Source organism: Salminus brasiliensis, chromosome 12 (assembly GCF_030463535.1).
Source record: "Salminus brasiliensis chromosome 12, fSalBra1.hap2, whole genome shotgun sequence".
NCBI classification, from domain to species: domain Eukaryota; kingdom Metazoa; phylum Chordata; class Actinopteri; order Characiformes; family Bryconidae; genus Salminus; species Salminus brasiliensis.
Window position 1 is genome coordinate 1283741 of NC_132889.1, and position 13470 is coordinate 1297210.

General features: G+C 45.2%; 1 protein-coding gene across 3 annotated transcripts in view; it reads left to right on the forward strand.

Annotated features, from left to right (window-relative positions):
* The first annotated feature begins 1718 nt into the window (after positions 1-1718).
* The window catches only part of sec24b (SEC24 homolog B, COPII coat complex component), a 28771-nt gene continuing 17019 nt past the window's right edge, over positions 1719-13470 (forward strand). The window contains exons 1-4 of one of the 3 annotated variants that reach the window (XM_072693105.1): positions 1719-2006; positions 5020-5688; positions 6081-6224; positions 9810-9929. In XM_072693105.1, the coding sequence (XP_072549206.1) occupies positions 1880-2006; positions 5020-5688; positions 6081-6224; positions 9810-9929 (1060 nt within the window). In that variant the 5' untranslated portion in view covers positions 1719-1879. Of the gene's footprint in view, positions 2007-2235; positions 4456-5019; positions 5689-6080; positions 6225-9809; positions 9930-13470 lie in introns of those variants that run through there. The other 2 variants (XM_072693107.1, XM_072693106.1) reach the window with 2 other exon arrangements.

Genomic DNA, 13470 nt, shown 5'->3' on the forward strand with positions numbered 1-13470 from the left:
TAAATACGTGGTATACGACTCGAGTACATACTCAAAATGTTTATTTGAGTTCATTTAAACATCATTTAAGTGCCTGCTACCAACTAAAGTTCTTTTTTGTAAGTAATTCTCTGTTTATTTCATAGAAGTCTGACTATATTTATTAAATATTAATGATAAATAAATTTAATGATAAATAATTTCTAGTATGCAGTGGTGAGTACCTTATAAGATAAGGGCTTATTGATGCTCATGGAGATCCCACCTTACTGGTTACACCTAACATCCAAAGATGTCCAGATTCCACAGCAGCACACCTTCAGAGGTCCTGTGGAGCCCGTGCCGAGCTGTTCGTGTGACACAGGAGGGGTGCATACAATAGTAGGCAGGTGGTTGTAATGTTATGGCTGATTGGTGTATGTGTTTGTGTCGAGGGATGGAGGGAAATACCATGCATGGGGCTTGCGGCCCCTGCTGGTTACTCAGAGATAGTGCTGGTGTTTGAGGGACGTGAAGAAAAACTAAATACTGTATAGAAATCATCACTGTCACGCAGAACCCTTGTATCTCCAAAACAGGAGCATTTCTGTTGGTCCATTCATCAGGATTTACACCAATCAACCCTTTAACATTAACTCCACCTGCCTAATATTGAGTAGGCCCCCTTGTGCCGCCAGAACATCTGAGGCATGGACTCCACAAGGCCTCTGTCCTGCCTGTCCGGCCTCTGTCCTGCCTGTCCGGCCTGTGTCCTGCTGTGGAATCTGGAGACCTTCAGGCATTACCGCAAATCCTGTAAGTCCTGTAAGTTGTGTAGTCATCAATTCACCTGTTGTTCTTTCTTGGAGCACTTTTGGAAGGTACTGACCACTGCATACAGAGGGGAACACCCCACAACACCTGCTTGCTGATGTTCTGGAGATGTTCTGATCCAGTCATTATCTAGAACATCACAGTCTGGTTCTTGTCAAAGTGTCTCAGATTCTTATGCTTGTCCATTTTTCCTGCTTCATCACCTTCATCACCTTCATCACCTTCAAAAACTGACCGTAAATTCACCCCTTAACATGAGCCACTGTATATATATATATATATATATATAAAATAAAATAATAAAATATATTTATATATATAATAAAATACATTTCATAATAAAAGTTCCAGTAAGTCTGTGAAGGCACAAAAATGCACAAAGGTGTGTAAGGTGTCAACCCTGTAGTATCAGTGAAATCATCTTAAAAAAACTTGTGTGTGTGTGTGTGTGTGTGTGTGTGTGTGTGTGTGTGAGGGGGGGTTAATTAACTACTTAGTTTACATATTCAGTATAATCTAAAAAAAAAAGCTACTGGTAAAAAGTTAATTTATGTAAGTGATTGTTTAACTTTCTTTATATATATATATATATATTTATATATGTAACTACTGTACGTGTTTAGTATTTTGTAATTTATTTATAGTATTTTTTCTATTGTATCTCGAATTTATGTATTATTTATATTGCTGTTTTATAAATTCAGTTAATTTATCCGCTCTTAATTTTATTTTGTGCTACTATACTGTGTGATTACTGTGATTTCCCCTGTACTCACATGTATCCAGCTTTTTCTCATTATAAATTATATTATTATTATTATTATTATTATTTCGTTGTTTATTATCGTTGACGTTTTAAAGGTCTTTTATTTTGAAGTCAGGTCTGAAGGCCTGGGTCCGGGGCTGTGCTGCGCAGTGAGGGAAATGACAGTCCGCTCGCCCTCCAGCCGAACAGCCGAAGCGCTGAAGCGGCTTTAGCGGAACCCCGGCCCCACTGCTCCGATCCCGGGATACCGCGGCTCCCCTCCTCCCTCTCCGCCTGGTTTATGTAGCTGAACCCGGGGCATATCCAGCCACCTGAGCGAAGATGTCCACGCCGGGTTATACAAACAGTCTGACCTCGTCTTACGGCATGAACCCAACGCAGAACGGAGCTGCGGCGCTTCATCACCCTCATCCTCTCTCCCATCCTCCTCATCCTCAGCAGCGAAACGGTGCGGGATTAGCGGAGCGACGCTAGGCTACGGCTTTCAGCAGCGGTGTTAAATCCGGAATCCAGGTCCGGATAGTAAAGATCCGCTCCGGGTTTTCCGGGGTTTCGTTCCAACCGGCTGACGCTGCCAGGCTGCAGCGGAGCCGCCCACGCGGCTGGAGTAAAATCCCGGAGCGGATCTGTACTTTCCGGAACCTTCCACCCTATTTTTATTAGCTAAGTCGACCTGACGTTCATCAGCGTTGCCTTTTTACAGCTATAGATGAGTCGTTTTTAAAGCGGGCGACTTCTACACGTTTAGGTGTAAATTAAACAACGTTTAGTTGATGTTAAGGGTGTAAACTGGACAATCCCAGGGCTTTCCGCTGCTTTCGCTGCGCTGTCTTGTCTTGTTGATTTAGCTTGATAAACGGTTTAAAAGTGGTGCTGATATTATTAAAATGAGTTTATTAGCTAAATAACTAAATCAGCTCTTCATTTAGATCTAATTGAGGGTCTATTTAGAGCACAGTTTGGAGAGGCATGACTATTAGCTAGCTAATAAGTAGATAATCAATAGCGATGGCTAGTATAGCTACAGTAGCTACAGACCGCTACATCAACGGGTCGAATAACGAACAGCACTAATAAAACAACATCAGGGAAGAAAATGAGGATTAAAACGTGATTTCGCTGCTTATTAGGAGCTGAAATGTAGCGAATGTAGTTAGTTAGTGGTGCCTCGTAGCGCAGCGTTAGCTCCGTTAGCGCCGTTAGCTATAGCTAGGTAGCCAGTTAGCCACCGAAGCTAAGCTGTAGCACTAGTAAGCAAAACGACAGCGGTGATTTTCGATGGTTTCCGCGGTCTAATAAGCAGGTTTTGACGTTAATGTTAGTTGTGGACGTTTAGTAAAGTATCGCTGGACGTGTAAATTAGCTTTGTTTGGTGTGAGGTAGCTAGCATAGCTAACAGGGAGCTAGCTAAGCGAGTTAGCTGCTGGGCTAGCTAGCTATCTAGCTAATGTAGCCGCACTGGCTTCACTGCACTGGAGATTAAGATTCTGGGTTTTAAGTGGAGAAAATGTCTGTTTTATCGGTTTAAATGACTTCTCTCAAACTTAATCTTAATCTTAATCTTTTAGGTTTCTGACACCGAGCTCTTTATGATCCGGGGAGGCTGTCAGTGTTGTCGGGGTGGGCGATACTTACTGATGGACGGTATCGCGGTGTTCCCCACTGTTCTTACGATACTAATATAAAATAATAATAAATATCACATCAGAAATGCACTAAGAAGAATTAATACATGCTGACGATGTTGATGTTGGGGTTGGGGCACATTTGTACAAGTTAGTAAAAGACGTAAGCTCTCGACTTAGAGAGGCATTTAATCTTTATTTCATGCAACAACAACAACAACAACAAAACAATCACATCTCAACATCACAATATTTTTAAACATCGATAACAGGGTTGTAGTCCTGTGCGTCTGTCGCCGAAGTGTCCCATATTGGGGATGGACGTTGTTGGGGGACTACGTTACCAGTACGTTATCGATTATCGTGATGGTGTGCTACATCGCTCAGGACGCTTGACAGGCAAAACAACAATCGCAGAGAATTTGTCCTTTTTGACGGCAAGAACCTGAATCCGATTTCTTATCCGGATCGAACTTCTTATCCGATTTATCGGCGTGAGTTTACAGCGATCCGAGTGTCTTCGCAGTCTTTCCGTTTCGAAAGTGTTGGTTTCATGGCAGGCCTCGATTTAGCGATTAGTGGAGTTGGCTGTTGTTTTCCTACGCAGTTGCGTCACGTTGTTCGCCAAAGCCGAACGACGCCTCTACGAGACGTGTGTGTGTGTGAGGCCTTAATGCTCCAGTTGAGTCTGGATTACTGTCGTATACTTAATCCAGTTATGCATACGTGATTAATCACCGATCAGCCATAACATTAACACCACCTCCCTAATAAGTGTGTAGGTCATGCTGCCAAAACACACCTAAGCATTTGAGGCATTGTGGACTCTGCAAGACCTCTGAAGGTGTCCAGATTCCACAGCTGTTGAGTGTCAGCGAGAGCCTTGGGCGCCGTGACCCGGTCCGGCTGTCCTTTCTTGGAGCACTTTTGGTAGGTGCTGACCACAAGACCTGCATGATGTTTTGGAGATGTTCTGAAGACGTCGTTTGAGAAGGTCTTTTGAGAGTGGCAAAGTCGGGCTGTAATTACAGCTCTGCCAGCTTGATTCTGGGCTCGTGGTCACAGTGTTTGGTCGTGATGTTGCATGTGTTGGTTCACACGTTCAGCCTAAAGCCCCCAGAGATGAGCTTCGGAGCTCTCCAACTGAAGCCCAGTCGACTGAGCAGCAGGTGCTCGTTGTCGGAGCAAATTGCCTGGGTCTCTCCGGCATAAACGGATGACTCTCCCTGCCAATCAAAACAGACGAGAACTCTGCTGGCATCTCGCCTGATTGTGAGCGCTCTTCATCTTTTTCTTCATGAGATCTCCGAGGAGGCGGTCAGCAGCACTGCCAGCGGAAATCAGATCTCTGTGTGTTTCAGCTGGATGTGCTGAATAAAACAACATAACGGTTCAGGGTAGAGCGCTGCGGAAGGAGCTCTGAGCGCCTAATGAAGGTGCTCTGTGGAGTAGAGCTTCAGGAAGTCCTAGATGAGCATTTCTGTGTTCTTCTAGATGTTAGGCTAGGTTAGAAAGACATGAAAGTCCATCAGAACCTCTCTTGCTTGTTCTGTTAGTTTGTTTTCGTGGTCAAATGTAACACAGTTGGTCATGTGGTGTACTTTAGAAGACTGAATTCTTATTTTACTGTAATCTTACTGTAATTTTCCAACTCTAAAACTGCAAAAATCGTCTAGGGATGCGATGTGACCTTGGAATCATGTCGGTATTTAAAAATATTTACATAAAAAACATCAGAAATCAGCATCGGCCCACAGTTCTCGTATCTCTAACGGACGTCTAGGTCAGTGTCTGAAATCTGACTCGACTGATTTTATGTCTTATCCCGTTTTACAGGTCCAGACCAGACACACCCAGCCATGTATCCCGCTTCCAACTACTACGCCGGGCTCCCCCAACAGGGCTACCCCTCCGCACCGGCTCAGGGTCCACCGGCGTCCAACAAGGCCCCTCTGATGAACGCTGATTACAGTGCTAACTACTACCACAAAAGCCACACGCAGCCTGGAGTGCCACCAGGCCCGGGACACAGTCCGTACCCGCCTCCCCCAGTCTCGCAAACCCCAGCTCAACCACCCTCCAGTGCTAACCCCCCTGTTTCTAGAGCTCCTCAGTACCCTCTACAGTCTTTCCAGCAGCCTGCCCCTTACACCATGTCTGCTAACTATTATGGACAGCACTATAGCGCCACCTCTCAGGGGCAGCAGCAGCCTCCACAGCCAAACCTGGTGCCAGACTCCAGTGGCACTAATCTTGGCACCCCACTTTACCCTATCGTCTCCTACCCGTCAGCACCCGGGAGCAGCCAGTATGGGACACTGAGGTCATCCCAGGCCACTTCAGGGCAGCCACCCATTCCGACCGTGATGCCACCTCCTACCCAGAGTGCTTTACAGCAGCAGCAGTATCCTCAGGGCAACGGGGCCGCACCAACACCAGCTCAGCAGGGGTACGGAGCTCCTCCCCTCCACCAAACGGCCACCGTCAATGGCCAATCAAATGCAGGTATGTAGAATATAGAGCATTTACTTCTCCCTGTTAACGCAGCATCATTTGAGAATTGGGAGAACTCCCCCTACAGTCTGGAAGTGTAACTTGCACTTTAAGGCACCACTAAAGGACACTCTTTACACATGCATTTCTGGACTCTCTTCACCAGAGTTACATAGTGCCGTAGGGGCGTTCAAAGCCCGGGTTGGCGACAATAGAGATGCTATTCTTACTTTTACAAGTCATTGGAGCATCTCAATGATTTAAATTTTTAAGTAAAAATGCTGCATAATGCTGCTTTAATTTTTTTATGAGTTTTTAAAAAAAAAAATTGGTCAAATTAGCATCTCGCTCAATGGCAATAATTTTAAACTATTCCCTAATTTTACTCTCTCTCTACTCTCCAGTTCAACAGCACTATGACCAAAACCCCCCGGCTCCCGTCGCCCCTCACTATGGCGGCGCTCAACCTAGCTCGGGGGCTCCGGATGGCGGTGACCGCCCGCCCTCAGGCGCACCCTCCGCACACTCTTCGCCAGGTCGCCACCAAGGTGAGCATGGCCGAGCACCACGCTAGAAAGGCCGTCTGCCTGTCTGCTCTTTTTCAGGCTTCTCAGCCTCACCTCCCGTAAGCCTGCTGCCCTGCACTGCTCAGCTTTTCTCACTCTGTCATGCTGCACCCAGCCCAATTATGACAATCGGTTAATTAATAGGCTGTTGAAATAATAACAATAATAATAATAAAAAAAATAATAATGTAAACATAAGTATTAGTTTTTTTAGTCATGCTTATAAAGCCGTAAAAGCTGTGAGCTGTGAAGCGGTGGAAGAACTGTGTTCTCTGAAATGATGGTGGAGGAGCTCCATCCAGTACTTTTGGGATGAGGTGGAATGGAGATCCTCCAACATCCTGACCTCACTAATGATCTTGTCACTGAATACAATCAAATCCTCACAGCAATGCTTTAGAAAGATATCTGAAAGCCTTTCCTGGCAGAGACAGTTACTCAGCAGGATAAACAATGATTGAGCAGATGTCTCAATACTTATGTCAATTTAATGTATGGTGTCCACCACGGTTCCTGTTCCTGGAGATGTATCTTCCTGCAGACTTTGGATCCAACCCTAATCCACCCACCTGATCGAGTCCTTGAGAAGTCCTGGATTGGCTGAATGTGGTGTTGGGTTTGGGTTGGAGTTGAAACTTGCTGGAATGTAGCTCTCCAAGAGCAAGGTTCTAGGGTTCTCCAGAGTCGTGGATGTTGTGGCTAAAACAGTCTGAGCACCTCTGAGAAGCAGCTGTGCAGTGCAAGGACTCAGCATGGCTGGAGTTTGAGGAACCTGCTGAGATGCTTCTAGCTCCCACATCCCAGTTCTCATCTTGTCGGTTTTGACATCTGCTTGATTATGCCATTGCTTTTCCGTGTGTGTACAGGTGAGTGTGTCTTGTGTGCTCATGTACCATCATTCGGACAGTTGATGCCCTCAGGGTGGTCTTCTCTCTTGGTTAAGAAGAACCCGTGGCAGATACAGTCGCGTGCTTCATCGCTTTCTTTACCTCTGTGTCCGCCCTTCATCGCTCTGAGCTCGTTCTTCCCGAGCTCTCGCATCTTTCTCCTCGTTCATGATCCTTTCCTCATCAACATCTTCATAGTTCAGATTGAGGAGACACGTTCTGGTATGCTTTTATTTAATTTGTTTTGTTATCCAAGCGGTTCTGCGGTCCGTCTTTATCATCTCGCCTTATCTAGAACCTGGGGGATCTGAATGCCACTCCTGGATGACCCTAGCGTTGTAGGAGGCTCTCACAGCAGCAGCATGAGCAGGATGCCTGGTGATCATTTGAAGCAGTAAACGCAGTTCAGGTGTGCACAGTTCAGAGCTTCCCCCTAAAGGAGCCAGTCAGACGAGGCATGTCTGGTATCGGACGTTTCGTGCTGGATTACGAGGCAGTAAAGTTGGGTCATATTACAGTATTTTAATGATAATTTAATGAGTGTAATTCTGCATTTTCTACATCAGTACCGATGATGCACTGAACACGGTTTCCCAATTCAGAATTTATACAAATAAATTCATTAAAATTGAAAATAAGGAATGCACCGATCCGTCTTTTTTCCTTGCGATACAGATACCGATACATGACCATTGAACCATTGATGAATTAATAAACCATATGCCTGATTATCTGGGAGAGACTTAAAGCGTCAGTAATGACATGATCATTATTAACTTAAAACAATCTATAAAAAATGAGTCAATTTCTGTTAATTGGTCACTAAAATTGAAATTGAAAGTCTGTGAGACTAAAGAGGAGCTAGCAGCCCCTCCCTTCTCACTTCTTACTCTGATCCTGGGTTAATGCCGGTGCGAGAATTGTGTTTCGTGAATGGATCAGTCTTTTGGATCAGCTCATTTTGTCAGTACCAGCTAGTATCGGATCGGTGCATCCCTAATTTAATTATTAGAAAGTGCTCCTTTATGTCCCAAACTGACCATTTATTTTTTTAGGGTTTTTACTTTCGGTTTTCTCTGTAATGTGAATCATTAGCAGTTGATGATGAACGGACCAGTAGAAACTATCGCTCCCCAAAAAAGAGCCGAAGTTTATCTCCAGATCAGCTCTAAACTCTGCAGTCCAGTATAGAGCCGGGCAATATGACAATATTTTATCGCATCGTGATAAATTTTTATCGTGGTCCACAATATGCTTTCATGAGTGTATCATGGATATAGTCAGTGCTTAAAGAGCACGGATTAACTGCAGGTTTCCTTACAAAGAGTGTAATCAGTCTTATTTAATTCATTTAATAATTGCCCAGCTCTAGTGCAGTAGTCTTCCAGGAATGGGGTTGAGAGCCAGTTATCTGGAGTTATCTGCCCTTCTCGTACCCCTCCCACATCCTCGGCAGCTCGGCCTGTTCGCGCCCCCCCTCCTCTCGCTTTCTGATCTTCCGCAGCATTTCCAGCCCAGAACAGTGTTCGCTTCAAAACTCATTAAAGTTTCAGCATCGTTTCAGTCCATCACTTCCTCTTCTTTTCTCCATCTTTCACACAAACACACTCTCTCAATCTCTCTCTCTCACACACTCACACATGCTGAGTCTCTCTTCTTGCTTTACCACTCTCACTGTCTTTCTATTTGGAGGTGGGCGATGTGACAAAAATACAACATCACAATACTGGAAGCCTTTATTTATTGATTGATTGATTTATTGATTTAATTATTTGTAAGATATTAAGCTGTTTACGTTGTCTTATTTATATATTTCCTAAAGATCCTTTAAAAATGAATTTCCCTTATTTAAAATGATCTTATCCAGAGCTTTAACGTGTGAGTCGTGTTCCACAGGTAGGAGAATGTAGGTAGTGAGGTACTGAGGTAGTGTAGTGGACATTGCCAGGGAATCAAACCGTAGTCTGTGATGGGAGGGTGGTGGTGATGGTGGAGGAAGAGGTGGTGTTACCCATTGTACTGTCCACCTCATGTTCCATCAAACGATTGGGGCGGCCATCTTTGTTTACATTGTGTAAGAACAGTGGAGCCGCTGACCACAGTGCTAATAAGCATACAGTGAGGAGTGTAATACGCTCAGTTAGAGGAGAAGTCCGATGGGAGTGCTGCTGTGGAGTTCCACCAACACCAGGTCATCCTTACCCAGAGAAATGGCTCAGTTATAAGGCACCAGTGAAGCGGATGAGTCTGGTGCTTGTGAGGCTCTTAGCTAGGCCGCTGGTTCGAATCCCGGTCATGCTGCTAGCCATCGGCAGCCAAGGCCCCGAGAGAGCACAGCTGGCCTTGCTCTCTCCAGGGTGGGTCGATGGCGCTCTCCACCAACAACGCTTCGTTGCGGTGCTGGCCATCACTGGCGTCGGCTGGCTGGTGCAGTTCGAAAAATGTTTTATAATCGACCACAATAATGATAACCATCATATTGCCCACCTCTCTCTCTCTCTCTCTCTCTCTCTCTCTCTCTCTCTCTCTCTCTCTCTCTCTCTCTCTCTCTCTCTCTGTATCTATCTCTCTCTCTCTCTCTCTCTCTCTCTGTATCTCTCTCTCTCTCTGTCTCTCTCTCTTTCTGTATCTCTGTATCTCTCTCTCTCCCTCTCTGATGGTTGGCTGTGCTGTATTTCAGGGCTGCTGTATGGTGGATATGGGGGCAATAGAGCTGCTAATTCCTCCACAGGGTTGCCAGGCGACCACTCCTCATCCAGCTCTGACCACGAAGACGAGGATGAGGAGGATGAGGAAGCAGGTCGGCTTTTGCTTTTATTTCTCCGCCCACATCCCTCCATCCTGTCATTTTTACCCCACCCCCCCCCCCCCCAAACATCCCGTCGTTCACACATGTCCCCTTATCCCATCTCCGACCCCCCCCCCACACACACACACTTCCCAGCGTTCCTCTGTGTTTAGGATGAGGACGTTCACCTTTGCTTTCTGTTCCACCCCCCAGTCCTCCTCCTCCTCCTGACCCATCATGAGTCCAGAGCTGCAGAATGAGCACACACACACACTCTGATTTAAATCCCGTCTTATACTGCATGTCTTTCCCCCAGAACTAACCACATAAACTACACGTTGTCCAAAAGTTTGTGGACACTTGTTCTTCCAGAGTTTCTTCAGTAATGAAGGGTGTTAATTACAGTGTTCGCCAGCCTTCGCTTTAGTACGAGTGCCTGTTCCTCTACGAAGGCTTTACTCTAGATATTGGAACATTGCCGTAAGGTCAATGTGAGGTCAGGTACTGATGCTGGATGATTGGTTCAATCACTCCAACTCATCCCAAAGGTACTGGATGGAGCTCCATCATCACTCCTGAGAACCCCACAGCCCAAAACAATCAAGCCAATCAAAATTCTGAATACCAGGCGCCGGTCACCATGACTACGACACAGACACACATATTTTATTTCCTATTCAAATCCACCAGTGCAGTTACACGAGTCTCTGTGAGTTTTATATGGGATGGTGATGATGATGATGATGTTGATGTTGACGTTGATGTTGACGTTGATGTTGATGTTGATGTTGACGATGATGTTGACGATGATGACGACGATGATGACGACGATGATGACGACGTCTGGCCTCTGAACTGAAGTCCGGTACACAGAGCCTGACTGCCCCTTATCTTAGCCATGGCATACAGCCATCACAGTCAAATAAACTCCCTGTCCAATGCGCGCACACACACACACACACACACACACACACCTGCCTTAGGCCTCTGTGAAGTTCTGTCAGTGCACTTTGCACACACATACAGGCCTATAGTCCCTCAGGCCTGTACTTTCACAGGATTTACACCCTGGTGCTGTCTTTGTCTTATTCTTTAGACAGACAGGGCCTCTCTCTCTCTCTCTCTCTGTGTGTGTGTGTGTGTGTGTGTGTGTGTGTGTGTGTGTGTGTGTTGCTCACTCCAGGTAGGGTCTGTTCTCACTGAACCAGTTTTTGATTCATTCTGTAAAAATGTGTGAACCTGGAGACTGCTTTGTTCCAATTCTCTCTCATACACACACACACACACACACACACACACACACATCCCTTAAGCACTATGTGTCTCAATAGTGAAGTGTTGGATTTGCTAAAGCTTCTACACACCTGGGTAAATGCCATGTATAATTGATTTTCAGTATGTAAATAAGTCAGATCCTCTACAGAGACGCACTGCTGCTCATTTCAATACATAACTACTGATTATTTACTTCATTGAACAGATTGGAGGATGTTATTATTAGTTTTTTTATTTAAATAAATGTAAGCAGTATTTTTCATTATTTGCAAATGGTAAAATTGAGAACATGTAATTGTGCACTATAATGTACAAATATTCAGATGTATAAAAGCTCACTGGGCAAAATGAGTCACCTTGTGTGTTTACGATGGTTGTAGCAACTTCAGGCTCCTGCAGATGGCGCTGCACGAGGACGATGGGTCTATAAACACCTGTGGGGGGTGTGAGGGGATTCATAGATTGAGAAGAGGGGGTACAGTGCAGTGAGGGTCTTGCTGGATGTGTAGATATGTGGGTTGTAAAGCAGATGCTGATAATGATTGGCTAAAAGGAGAGGCTGGGGGTTCTGCCACTGCTGGTAGACCCGTATGACCGTATGCTTCCATACACCTGCAGATTTAGCTCCTACCTTCACACTGTCGTCTTTAGTCCAAATGCAGTCCCTCCTTTTAGCCATTTATTAACTGCATCTGCTTTACGACCCACTTCCCACTTTCCACACATCCAACGAGACCCTCACTGGATCTATGAGTCCCCTCACACCCCCCCAACCCCCCCCCCCCCCCCCCCCCCCCGACACAGGTGTTTAAAGCCCCATTGTCCTCGTGCAGCGCCATCTGCAGGAGCCTGAAGTTGCAAACTCCAGCTTAAACACGCTAGGAGACTCGTTATTGTGCAGAGAGCTTATATAGCGGTTGATATGGTAATGGTAAAACAAATATCCAGGTTTTCTGTGATGTTAGAGTATCTGAAACTGCCTGTAGGCGCAGAAGCACTCCTAATCAGGTTTTACTGGCTGAACGTGACCTTTGGATTTACATGTCTTGTCTGACAGTTCAGACAAACACTCATCAATAATTTACTCTGTGAGAGGAGTGTGTGTGTGTGTGTGTGTGTGTGTGTGTGTGTGTCTGCTCAATATGAAGTCTTGGTTAGTCACTGTGCTCTCTTTAGCCGTGTCTCTATTGACTTTATTGAAGTGGTAAAATAAGAAATGTGTGAAATGATAGTTGTGATTTTTTATTTTTTTACTGCCGTTTCCTTCGTTTCCATCAAACTGACCATTTCTAATACACAATTCTTTATAGAATGAAGCTGTTCCTGTGAGGAGTATCACACATTTTTTTTCCAGAGTTTTTGATGTGTTTCCATCTCTAATCTCATGTTACAAGCTGAGTTTGTGCATTTGCACATCTGTGTCAGCAGTGTAGCCGAATGCATTCATTAGAAGAGGTGTCCACAAATATTTGGACATGTATTTACAATGTCTGACTGAGAAAGTCGAGATCGATCCACTGGTTTAATGAAGCGTTCTGTTGAAGTTCGTTAAGTATCGTCATCGTTTTCAATTTTCTTTGCAGCCACAAACCCTTTGAAGTGCTGCTTCAGATGGAACTTGAGCTTGTGATTGAGCTTGCTGTGTGTGTGTGTGTGTGTGTGTGTGTTTATCAGTAAGTCAGTGAGTGTCTGGAGGTTAGTTTGGGTTTATATTTAGCAGTGTGTTAATGAGTGTGTATCTGTGTACTGTTGAGTGTTTCTCTGGGGGGGAGGAGAGCGGGGACGTGTCCAAACCTGGAGTCTCAGGGCCTTTTTTTTTTTTTTTTGGGTTCACACTCACAATGCTCTCCCAGCTTCCCAGCTGTAGATCATCAGTAAGACAAACACGTCATTTATTCATTTATTTATTTATGTAAATGTATGAACTAATTATTTAGCAGCTCCTGATTGGTGTGACTTTCTCTAACCCCTGTGATGCCACAGCCATCCGTCAGTTTCCAGAGAGCACCACCTCCCCCTGTCCCGCTACCCCATACCGAATTAGCAGTCAGCGTTCCCCTCCGAGCATGTTGAGCTCCAGTGGTGTTGCGTTAGCTCAGGTTGCATTGTGAGATGGGTTCTAGATAGCAAGGGGGGGGGGGGTGCTGGAAATGAAGCCATACACACTTCAAAATATAAAGGTGCCTCTGGTTCTTTGAGTGATTCCATAGAAGAACCGCATTTGGTTCCATAAAGAATCATGGACTGTGTTTGTAATGGAGAGGAGTGTGAGCGTGGA